Source organism: Dermochelys coriacea, chromosome 8 (genome assembly GCF_009764565.3).
Source record: "Dermochelys coriacea isolate rDerCor1 chromosome 8, rDerCor1.pri.v4, whole genome shotgun sequence".
NCBI classification, from domain to species: domain Eukaryota; kingdom Metazoa; phylum Chordata; order Testudines; family Dermochelyidae; genus Dermochelys; species Dermochelys coriacea.
Window position 1 is genome coordinate 102,443,145 of NC_050075.1, and position 12,350 is coordinate 102,455,494.

Here is a 12,350-nt window from a genome sequence, read left to right on the forward strand (position 1 = left end):
CCAATTTAGGCCAGCTAAAACCTAACGAGTTTGGTGCTTCAGTTTAGCCAGAGCTTTCGTTTTCAAGTAATCAAAAACCTCCCCCCACCCCCACGGAGATCTAAGTGCTTTTATTTTTAAAAATTACTCCTTTTCTAACTTGTGTCAATTGGATAGCTACAGCACTCCGTTCGGAGGCCCGGTGTTGCGGGGGGGTGGGGTGTGATCAGTTCTTACATTAAGAAAATACATAAGAACGAACGATCGTTTGGGGTTTTGTTTTAAACAGTTCACAGACATTTATTAATTTACACCATGGTGGACAAAACTGCGATGGCCTTTTCCACAAAGCATTCACAGATTCCCTCAATAAAATAGATAGGACGGATGCACAACCAGTGAAGAGAGTGGAGTGGAATCTGCACATTATCTCCCCAATAATCTATATACAAATAATTACAGATACATTAAAAAACCCCACCCACACATTTAAGGGGTGGAAAAACTGGGATAAAAAGATGAAAATTATAAAACTTCCTGATATCTCCGATCTTTTAAATGTGTATTTGAAGACGTCTCATTAAAAAAGGTCCTGAGTTTCACTGATTTTTTTTTTTTAATATACTGGATGGTGCCTTAGAAGTAAAACCAATCAAACCAAGATTAAAAAAAAATCGGATCATTAAACATTTTCCTCGAGAGGAGAAAAATATGCATACGTTGGAGGAAACCCTTATCATCAGAGCATTGAAGGAACGCTTTTTAAAAATACCCAGACATTTTAAACTCCCCTTGTAAGTTTCAAGCCCAGCTCTCTCGCCAGGATGTTTGCAACCCGCAAAGAAAATGTTTCCAAGACCCGAGATCAATTAAAAAAAAAAACACAACAGCTATAAAATGTTACATTTTAACCAGCTGAATTTCCCATCGTACATTATGGACACTTTATAAATGTACTTTTGGAGTCGGGGGGGGGGGAGGTTTATAATTCTTTTTCGAGCAAAGGGAAGAGATACAGAGATCTGGATTCGAACGAGACAAAAAAAAAACACACACACACACACACACACACAAAAAAGAAAGATTTCCTACCTTAAAACACAACAGGAGGAGAATTTGGGGGGGGGGTTTGAAGGGGGGGCTTTTTTTGTTTGTTTGTTCGTTCTCTTAAAAGGGACAACTACTCAGAGTTGTGATTTTGCTGGAAAAGTTCTGTCCGGGCTGCAGGAGAGACTCGTGGGACAAGTTTAAGTGATTCTGTGCCGGTGCCAAAGCAGGAGTCAGCATGGCCAGGACTTGAGCCTGGCTCCCAACTTGGCCAGCGGCGTAAGGTGAGGGGGTGGGGGAGCCGCTGTGGGGCTGCGGGGCAGCGCCCCCGATAATGTTGTCTATGGAAAACGAAGGCCTCCGAGGGGTGCTGCTGCCGCCGCCACCGTGGCTGTTGTCTGCCTTGAGGGTCTGCAGGAGGGCGGCGGCGGCGGGCAGGGCGGTGGGGCTCAGCTGCGGGTGGTAGAAAGGTTTCCTGCAGCTCAGCTCGCCGCCCAGGAAGGAGGGGAGGCTGGGGGCGCCGGAAAAGACCGAGGCGGCCGGGGGCGGAGGTCCGGGCAGGGCAGGGCAGTGCGGGGGCTGGAAGGGAAAGGGGCCCCCCGCCCCGGGGTGAGGCGGATGGGGGTGGTGGTAGTTCTGCAGCTGGAGGCCGTAGTTGTAGCCGTAGGGTCCGTAAGGGAAGCCGGGCAGGAAGGGGCCGGGGTCCCCCCCGGCTCGCAGCAGGAGCTCGGGGTGCGGGGGGCGCAGCGGGGGCTGCTGCCGCTTGAAGCGCTTCCTCCGGCGCAGGAAGCTGCCGTTGTCGAACATGTCGGCGGACTCCGGGTCCAGGGTCCAGTAGTTGCCCTTGCCCGGGTTGCCCGGTTCGCGGGGGATCTTGACGAAGCAGTCGTTGAGCGAGAGGTTGTGGCGGATGCTGTTCTGCCAGGCCGGGAACTTCTCCCGGTAGTAGGGGAAGCGGCCGCTGATGAACTCGCAGATCTCGCTCAGCGTCAGGCGCTTCTTGGGGCTTTGCAGGATGGCCATGGTGATGAGCGCGATGTAGGAGTACGGCGGCTTCACCAGCGGGTTCTTCCCGGCCGCCGGGGGCTTCTCCCCGGGTGCTGCGCCCCGGGCGCACGCCGGCTCCGACGCCCCCGAAGGGGACTGCCTCTCCGGGGAGCCCCCCAGGCGCGCCTTGCTGCTGGCCCCGGTCCTGGGCAGCCCCAGAGGGTCGCCGTCTTCGTCTTCTTCTTCTTCCTCCTCCTCCTCTTCCTCCTCGCTGAACTTGCCCCCGTCCTGGGGGGGGCCCACCACATCGATATCCGCGTCCTCCACCTCGGAGAGCGGCTCCTCCTCCGGGGAGTTCTCGGACATGATCCCGCAGCGGCTGCTCCTGCTCCTGCCCAGAGTCATTCTCGGGTAGCCGGGCCCGGGCTCCCCCCACCTAGCGGCGGCCCCCGGAAGGGTCCGGAGGCGGCGGCTGGGGCTGCGCGGTCCCCCCTTCTCTCTCCAACGGGGCACGGCCGGCAGCAGGCTCCGGCTCCTTCCCCAGCTTCCCGCCGCTCTCCGGGCGGGAGAGAGTCAAGGCAGGATCCGGGTGGCGGCTGGAGGGGGGGGGGAAGAATGGGAGTAGGAGGGAAGGGCACAGAGGGGCTGGGGGCTGCGATCGCTCCTTGGCAGAGTCTGGGGGAGGGAGGGGCTCGGGGAGGGGTGGAAAAGGGGATGGGGGTGGAGGAGGGGGGGCTGGGGGAAGGCACCCTCCCCCCGAGCTCAGACCCAGCGGAACTTCTCACACACTGAGACGCCTGCATCTGCTCCAGAGGCCTTTATACCGCAGCCAGCGCATCACGTGCCGCGGCCACGGCCGACATCCGCCAGCCACCCCTCTCTGCCACTTACCCCTGGGGGCAACCCGGGCCAAGCGAGCCCCTTCCCTTCCCTCACACCCGAGCCGCCAGTGCAGCCGGGGGAGGGAGTTTCCCCCGGCCGTAGCTCTTCCCCCAGGCTTCTGCATCCATCCCTCACGCTGGTCCCACCCTGCACCCGCCGCTTTGCCTTTGCAAAACGCTCACGCTCGTCCCTGGGCAAAGCCACCTACCCAGGACTTCACAGTCTCCCTCTCTGAGCCTGGATTTTCGGGTGCACGCGTTTCTGTACCTCAGCGATGCGGGGCTAAACTCAGCCCTCCACAGCAGACCGAAAAGGAGCGTCAGCTATAGATTCGCAGCACACCGATCCCACCCAACAGACGTAGATGCCCCATGCAGATCGCTTTGCTCAGTACCTGAAACATCGCCCCAGGCAGGTTTTTTTGGCACCAAGTGGGACTGTGATATTTAAGTGCATCCTAATGTCCTGATCCTGTCCCTTGGTCTCAAGAATTCATTGGATGGGGAATGGAGGGGTGGGGGGAATCACAGCTCAAAATACTAGCTGCACTGACTCTCCTGGGGAAAGGGGAGCAAGAGGGTGGAATTGAAAACAGGCGGATGCTAAAATACGGATTGTGAATCAAATCCCCCCCCCCTAAAACAGCGCTCCACTAGAGAGCTAGGGCAGAAGGACTTTCCTGATGCAGCTCTGGCCACGTGTATAAAGAGCAGAGAGTCCGGGGGTGTGTGTGCAGGGGACGCTTTCCGCATGGGGTTAACACGACGCTTGGTTCGCACCAGCGCACCTTCCGGACCCCTAACAGGTCTTAAGTTTACCACATGCAGGTTTTATGGTTCCCTACGTAGACAGACAGTTCCCAAGGAGCCAGGTTATTTGCACTGCCCCTAGGGACAGGAGCGCACGCTTTCCCAGGGAGTTGCTCAGCTCCCTGCTGATTTAAAGAAAGCTGCTACCGGACAGGTGTTGGACAGAGGGGGGGAAATCCATCTTCAAGCTCAAGGCAAAGCAGCTCCCAGAAAGAGGCTTTCGGAGGTAAGACTAGGTTCCCCAGCCATCGCCTTTCCCCACAGGACAGCCCAGCTTTCAGGCCCGATCCTTCGTCCCGTCCCTACCCCCAGCCGATCTGGGGGCTTATCCAGGAATGTAATATCGATGGCACAATATATTAACCGGGGGCCAGGTATTCGGCGCAGGCTTTCCTGCCCCGCACGGCTGAAAGTCCCCCCAAATCACCACCGCTTGACAAAAACCGAAATAGGCAAGAGCAGATCAAAAGCTGCTTCTGTGACGAAGATCGTCCAGGCAGCGACCCCGGGTTGTACCTGCGATGAACCCCAAGCAAGTGTCTTTAAAATGGAAGGGAGAGCTAGCTCCCTTTTAAACGAGAGACGCCTTGCTTCCAATCCATACACGCCCTTTTTAGCACCTTGATGCTGGCGTCAGCGCGAGTTTCCTGTCCCTTAGGAGGCCAAGCTATTTTGTATCAGAAGAGTCCTCCAGAAATTCCCCTTTTATGGCTGAAAACAGGGGGGTGTCCCCCCCCCCAACCCGCAGAGTCCCGCTCTCGAGTTAGCGCGACTCCAAATGAAGCAAGGGAGGTAGGAGAAAGCTGTGATCAAATGAACCCCGTTAGATTGGAAAGACTTTTTCAATCCGGCTAGGGAGGCCCGTGCGCAATATCCACACACACACGGCTCATCCACTTTCTTCAGTATCACTTTCCTTTAGGTGCTCTCATAAAGGAAACCTGGTTAACTCACGAGATTTACCAATTTTTCTTGTGGCGAATTAAAGGGGGAAGTTCATAAGCAATAGGGTACTGTCCCTGTAATCCAATTAGTCTGTAATAGGGGATTTTTATATAGGGAAGAGTTTGCAGCGCCTTCAGCTCCCCCCGATAACCACCACTTTTACTCCTTGCCCTTCCCGCAAAACGAATGGAGACGTTTTCCGCTGCAGAATTAGGGGGCACTTGAGTCATCCCTGAAATCGACCAGGCTAAGCGTGTGAGAAAGGATTAACCGCATGAAGGTTGGCAAGATCGGACCACTGCCGCTAATAATTCGAATACAATCCGGGGTGGGGGGGGGGAGTGCTTCGCTTCACACAGGTGTGAGAACGCTTCTGTAGGCAGAGTCCTGGGTGAGGAGGAGAAGCTCCCGTCTGATACCAAACAACTGGAATTTCAACAAGTGGGATTTTAAAAAGAGCCCCACATTTAGCAGTGTGAGAAACTGCCGTGATGAATTGCAGCTCGCTGCGGCTGAGGAACAGGTGCGACCATTTGGTGGTCAAATCTCCAGCACTAATACCGCTGAACTGGGCCAAGCAGCTGCATCCTCCCCGCTTCCAAATACCGATCACAATTATTCAATTCCTAACGACTTGGGCACAGGCTCGCTACAATTAGAGGGCTCCTTAATAAATTTCAGCAGTGCATGCCCGGCATTTTCCTGGACTTCTCAAGTTTAAATCGATATGCAATAGCCCGCATCCCATAAACAAACTTAGTCAGTTCCTTTTTTTAGCACTGGAATCAAAGATGGGTTTTATTTACCCCTTTTTTTTTTTTTTTTTTTTTTTGTAAAAAGGCAACCACTTAGTGATTCGGGGAAAACTCCGCGGGTGTAAACACAACAGCTGCGCGCTCTCACTTTTACACTCCTTTAATCCCAATAATGTGCATTTGGAATATATTTTTTTAAAATTCTAAATTAAGGACTAAATGCTCCGGCTACTTGACATCTTTTCTATCCGCTTTGTTTAAATTAGCTATTGAATAATCAGAGTCTTGGAAATCCGATAAGGAAGGACAAATGTAAGTGTCGGGGCGACTTTTCCTACCTTTATTAAGTAAAAATAATAATTACGCCTCCCCTGCATACACGAAAGTGTTAAAAAAAAATAAATCCGAAGCAGCTGCTAGCGATTCCGACCACACACACAAAACGTGCTATTGAATTTCCCCTTTGTATATTTCATGACTCAAAGTAACTGCCGGGAGCTGGTGTCTTTATGGGCGTGGAAAAACTTTGATTTTAAAATCATTAAGTAAAAGGTAAAGAAGGCATCTGGTAAACCCTCCCCCCGCCTAGGTTTTGCAGTCGAATCTAGAGCAGCCAGGGCTGAGAACCATCCGAGAGGAGGCAAAGACGAAATTGACAAAGGAGCCTTTGGAGTTGAAAATCTCCCGTCATCGCTATATAGAGAAGCCTGAACTCCTGCCTGGTTGAGTCACATCCGAATCCAGTTCGATGGGCTTCAAAATTTCCTTCCCTTTACGTTGGCACGCTCAGCTCCTCTCAGAAATCACCAGTGGAAATGAACCAGATGTGGGTTGATGGTCCTAGAATTCCCATCAATGGGGCAAACCGGGCAGTGCCCATGCGGCGTAAACTGACTGGTTTTCGTGCCCTCCCCTCCAACAGCTGCTGCCCTGTCGAAACACCAGATACACTTCGATAAATGCGAACCGCGTGTAATGCCGAACTGGCTCCTAGATAAACCACCGATAGCTTAACTCGATAATAATAATCAACTCATCGGCCAGAGCTACGGCGTCACATCTCTGATATTACAGACTCACGTGGGTTCAATTTATGTATTTATTCCATAGAAACCCTTAGATTTGAAACCCCGGAGGGGCTAGGCGACCAGAAAGATGTCAGAGAAATCATAAATACAGGAGATTTTTGTTTCTAGGGAGGCAGGAAGGCTCAGTTCATCTGGTTCACTCTAGAGAGATGCAATCAGCTCGCGTTTGTCAAATCTCTCAGAGTGGATACCTCAAATTCCTCTCTTCTTTAGCTTAGAGCACACTGAACTAAAGTAAAGCACATGGGGAGTGAACAGGCTTTAGTTCTAAATATCACATGCCTAGATCGGCGATGACTGACATTTCTAAGGAAAAATAAAACTCTATTTCAGATCAGCAATGGCCCGAGAGAAAACACATTCTGAAGGACTTTCCCCTTTAACTCTAAAAGCACTTCGGTAGGTCCAATTGATCTGAAGTTGATAGCCTCAGTGCTCAGTTTTATCCCACCAGATTGGCTACTCATGTTTGTGTTGGCTTATTATGGACACACACACAAGGTACTCTGCACCTAGATCTTCTGAAAGGAGTGTGGGAGAAAGAGCTTCGACTGACATTATAACAGATGGTCACATCATAGAATTTTTCCAAGTTTTATTTTTAAATGGTTAGTTGGCATATTGGGCTTCAACATGAGACCGACAATAGGCCAGTCAAATTGTTGAGGCACTAGTCTATCCGAAAAGGAAGGAGACCTATGTCTAGACAATGCTTTCTTTTAATTTTCCAAATACTTTCAGGTTTAAGGGGAAAAAAAACAAAAACAACCAACCACCCCTTCCCCCCACCCCAGTTGCTTTCTCTAGGCAGGGTTTCTATTCAGTTCCCATCATCTCTCCCCCTTTTTATAGGGATTTATAAAATATTTTAGGGGAGAGGTCTGCCATCAAAAGTGGCTATATAATAAAGCCATAATTAAGTTTATTTCCTGTGTTATTGTTCCCTGATGTGACGTGTACACATTACAAAAAAGTTAGGCTGCAAAAATAAGTCAGCAGATCAACTTTGCTAACCCCTCTTCTTATTTTCATTCTAAACCTCTGTTATGTTCTTTATTACCCTAACGGAGTGGAAACGGTTTTAGGCTAATGTTTATTTGTTGTGCATTTCTCCTTAGTGAGGGGATACAAGATTTCTCCCCACAGCTCCACATTTTAAAATTTCCCTTAAAGTTTAAGACAGACTGCCTAATCCCAAGATCTTTGCTTTTAAATAAAAAAAAAAATAATTAATTGCTGTTTCAGTCTTTATGAAACTGGTGGAAATAGGTGGGGGCCTGGCTGATCCCACTGATTTCAGCAGGTAAAATCCCCTCTGGCTGGCATCAATAGGAACAGGCTTGGGCCCAGTCAAGTTTTAAGGCTGAAGCAGTGGTGAGAGCATGTTTTCCCTGTGAAAACCTTAAGTCAGCCTGTCTGGAATCCTGGGTTTTTTCCATTTGCCAAAGGTTATTCAGAGTAAAAAGGAGAACAGTTCCAGGAGCACACTCTTTAGAAGTAAGGACTTGATTTCTTATGTCTAGCTCCTTGCATTGAGATTGGCCAATATCCATTCACTGCAGACCTGTCCATGGACAGATAAGTCTTTCTTAGCCAAGGGCCTGATCCTGTACTCCTTACAGGAATAACTTCCAGCGTTAGTTTTGGCTATATAGAGGGTGCAGCATTGTGCCCTCTACTTACATTGGTCAGACTGATACCGTACTTGCTTGGTTTGTCTAGACAGGGGTAGGTTATTATTTTGGAACTTTCAGATTTCCATTGCAGACAGATTTGCTCCTGGGTTGTTTCCAGATGATCTATTGCGTTTTGCCTTTTTTTTTTTTTATGCTTCCTCGGTTGAGTACCATTTATATTCACTTATTCTGATGAGACTCATCTCCAGGTCCCTGAAGGCTCGCTGATAGATTTTGCTGCATTGCCTTTTTGCTATCAAGCTTTGGCTGTCCTCTAACTTTTTTGAAAACACTAAAAAAAGACAGATCTATTGCTGCCTGGGATATCCCCGGGGGGGGGGGGTCTCTTTTTCCACTTATGCGATTTCCTTTGATGCTAGTTCTCTTCTTTCAGGTTCCAAGGTTCAGAATTTCTGATCCCTCGGTGACTCTGAACCTCCTTTTCAGCCACATATTACTCAGATTGCAGAAGCTGATTTACTATGATTTAGGCCCGGTTTCCAGTCTGTGGGCCATGCTGCAGCATCCTCTCATGATGCTGGATCTCAAAATACTTTTATCACAGCCTAGGTTCACATCCCAGATACTTCCATTAAGTTGCAGCCTGCAGAGAATTCTACCACTGGAATAGTCACTACTGTGGTGAGGGGGTTTTAAAAATTGGGTATCTAAAATTAGGTACCTAAATAAAGAATGGCCTGATTTTCCAAAATGTTGAGCACCAACAATTTTCACTGATTTCAGTGGGAGCTTTGGTTGGTTTTTAAGAATGCCTATGTGATTTTAAGAGCACAAGTCCAGTGGAGTTTCCCATTGGGTCCTTAAGATCTCAGGAAAAAAAAAAATTAGACCACCTATTTAGGTGCATAAATATTGATTTAGGGGATTAGCTTTAGGCACCCAGGTTTGAAAATATTTATCCATGTCCCTCCCTTCTAGAGCTTACTTCCATTGCATATTAAAGTGTGACCCAACACTCAACCTTGGATGAAGTCTTAATACTCAGCTGTTTAACCCAGCTTTGATACAAGCTTTTGTATAGTTCCTCCTGATTCTCATACGAAAAGACTGATATAAGCACAAGTGACTTAGTGGAACTTGGTGTTCTCAACTCAGAGGACCACATGCATTTTTGAAAACACACCAAATCTGGTTCTCCTCTTCACCATAAAAAAAAAAAAAAAAAAAAAAAACCACGCACACCAAAATGCACAAGTGTGTTGAAGTTAATTGTGCTTTGGCACATGCAGCCACACACATATTTAGAAAAGCCAGCATGCCATCCACACAAAGAAAAATATCCTTAAGAAAACAGATCTGTTAATCACTATTTTAAATCCCAAAACAAAGTTAGAAAAATCTCAGGGAATTGTATAAGGGATAATATTTTCCAACTGTGGGTGTCTGCCATAACACATCTGAATAAAAGGCTTGATTCACACAGATACTGAGCAAAACAGCCTCTATTGAAAATTTTAAACCAAGATTTTCAAGGGCCAGATGTTCAAAGTCTGTATTTGTTCATGCCTAGCTTATGTCCAGACATTCCAGTTGCATGCAGGTACATAAGCTATTTGTGCACGTGTATGGCAAGCTAGGAGCCCATCTGGCCTCATATGTGCAGAGATGCCTGGTTTTAACACTGGATATGTGTGTGCATAATAGGTATGGGCCCATAAAAATATCATCCTAGGTCTTCTACAGCACTTTGCATCAGTGGATCCCAAAGTGCTTTTCAAAGGAGATCAGTACCATAAATTAGTTCACCCATAAAATGGGGAAAGATGGAGAAGTTAAGTGACTTGCCCAAGATCACCCAGCAGACCAGTGGCAGAGCTGGGTGTGTGTGAATGCATTTTAACACATTGAATGGCGCAAATCTGGCTTTTACATGCAGATGATAATATACAGTATGTTTGACCCATTAATTCCAAATAATATGGCCGGAAGTAAATTTAAATACTCTCCCCACTTCTACATAAAAGGGAAGTAGAAACCTTATTTTAAAGAAGAGAAAGTTAGAGGTAGGTAAAATTTGAACTCTGGTACTGTTGATTTATGATTAATACCACTTATTTGTATAATAAGTAGCAATAATAATGAACCAACAGCATCAGAGTTCAAATTACATGATACTGTAATAGTATATTGTTATCATTTGCATCATAATCCTTTACACCTCAGTGTTACCCTCTCCCACACACTCTCCTTTACAGCCCACATTGAGAAAACTAAAGCCAAGGTTAGCATATGCCACCACATTCTCAGCAAGCTGGTTACATCAGAGTGGGGTACCGACCCGTCGACTCTGATCAGCAACACCGGCACCTTGTTACTTCTCTGACTGTGCAGCGTGGGCGTGACCCCTTCAGGCAAAGAAGCAAGACCCTGTACTGAACACCGCCTCCCACCACATTACAGGGTGTTGTGAGCCCACCTCGGTCAGCAGCCTCTACATCCTCACCAGTGTTGCTCCTCCTGGAATATGCTAGTACCGTTGAGCGCCCAAGGCAACGCACAGATCCAAGACATCCACTGCACAATAGACCACCAACGCTGAGTCAACTGAAATCCCAACTAAGTTCTCTCACCACCGTTAATGATGATCCAGCCATCGCGTATGCACAGATATGGCGAGAAGCAGTAGGAGGACCCAACAAGAAGATTGGTATCATGATGGCATCTAGATGCCTAGCTGAAAGCAGGAGCCCACAGTGCTAGGCATTGTGCAAACATGAAAGGAGACAGTGTCTTTGCCCTGAAGAGCTTCCAGTCTAAATAGGCAAGACTGAGGGTGGGAGGGGAAACAGAGGTACAAAGTGCTTAAGTGACTGGCCCAAGAGCCTACAGTAGCTTTGTGGCAAAGCTGGGAATAGCATGCAGATTTCTGGAGTCATGTCCCAGTGTCCTAGCCACTGTTCCACAGAGCGCTGCTTCTCCTGTACACGCACCCCATGCAACTAAGAATCACACTCCCCCCTGCTGCTCACCTTCGAAGATTGCTTTAGTATTTTAATCTTTAAATCCATTCATCCATCTTGTGATCTTGGTTCTCTCTATTTTTGAGGAGGAGAAGGGGGGTTCTCTAAAGCTACATAAATGTGCCCACTGAAATTGTGAACACCCCACAATATGAAAGAAAAGTGGCTACTGGCGTCAGGCAGCAATTTCATAGAACTTAGTAAATTGTAACAACCACTTTGCCCTGCAAAGCCAGCAAGTGACCTTCGCCTCTCGGATGTGCTTTAATAATGGTGGGCTCTGGACCAGCCCCTATCTCAGTGGTACACAATCTCCAGTAGCCAAGGCATTTCTTGCAACACTGGAATTAGATCAGTGTGGGTGGGCCCATATTAAAGTCAATGGATTCCTGGCACAGGTGGTGAGGTATGGCCAAGATCCAATTGCAGGATCAAGGCCTTATTTTCTGCACAGTTTAAGCTGGAATTTAAAAAGAAAAAAGCTTTCTGGCCCTTATGGGAGTATAATCTTGTTCTGGGGAGACTTGATCTGGAGAACAGCACATTAATTCAGACTCTCCTGCTTCAATAGCAGGTCTTACATGGTTTAGCTCATCTTTGGAGAGATGCATTGAGTAAGATTCCATTGGAGAAAGGGCACAGGGTTGAGCTAGATGTTATTTCACAGCTTGATAAATGATTTGGAGGAAGAATGGAGTTGTAGCTTGATCAAATTTGCAGGTGGACTGAACGCACTGAAGGGGGGGATGTGGATGGATACAAGTGGGGAGAAAGAGGAAATATTACTGGAAGGAGAGAATTTAGAAAAATGAAGATGATAAACACAAGATCAGGAAATAGTGTATAGAAATCAGCAGAGCAGAGAGATCTGAGTTTAGTGCAGAGCGCATGAGATATAAGCTAGAAAAAAAAAGGGATGATACAGGAAAAGAGGGCTATGGATATCCATATGGCATTGTCACAGGTAAGGCTAAAGAGGTTCTAACTCTTCCCTATACAACCTGGATAAATGATATCTTTGGAATACTGTATATTATTTGGGGAACTTCCCTCCATGCCAGTCAGACATCAAGAAATGGGACAGAATCTAAAGCAGAATGAGTAAAATGACGTATGCCACGGAGGCTGCAATTTATCAAGGTAGGTTGTTTAATAGAGGGTGTTAAACAAAGAAGCCTGATGAGCTTTGTTATTCTGTGGA

The 12,350-nt window shown here is 47.7% G+C and overlaps 1 protein-coding gene across 1 annotated transcript; it reads right to left on the minus strand.

Moving 5' to 3' along the window:
• Positions 1–1,107: 1,107 nt before the first annotated feature.
• On the minus strand, positions 1,108–2,790 carry FOXD2 (forkhead box D2). The gene has a single exon (XM_038413670.2). It carries the CDS (start codon positions 2,416–2,418, stop codon positions 1,147–1,149), a length of 1,272 nt encoding a protein of 423 aa, XP_038269598.1. The 5' UTR covers positions 2,419–2,790; the 3' UTR covers positions 1,108–1,146.
• Between the last annotated feature and the right edge of the window lie 9,560 nt (positions 2,791–12,350).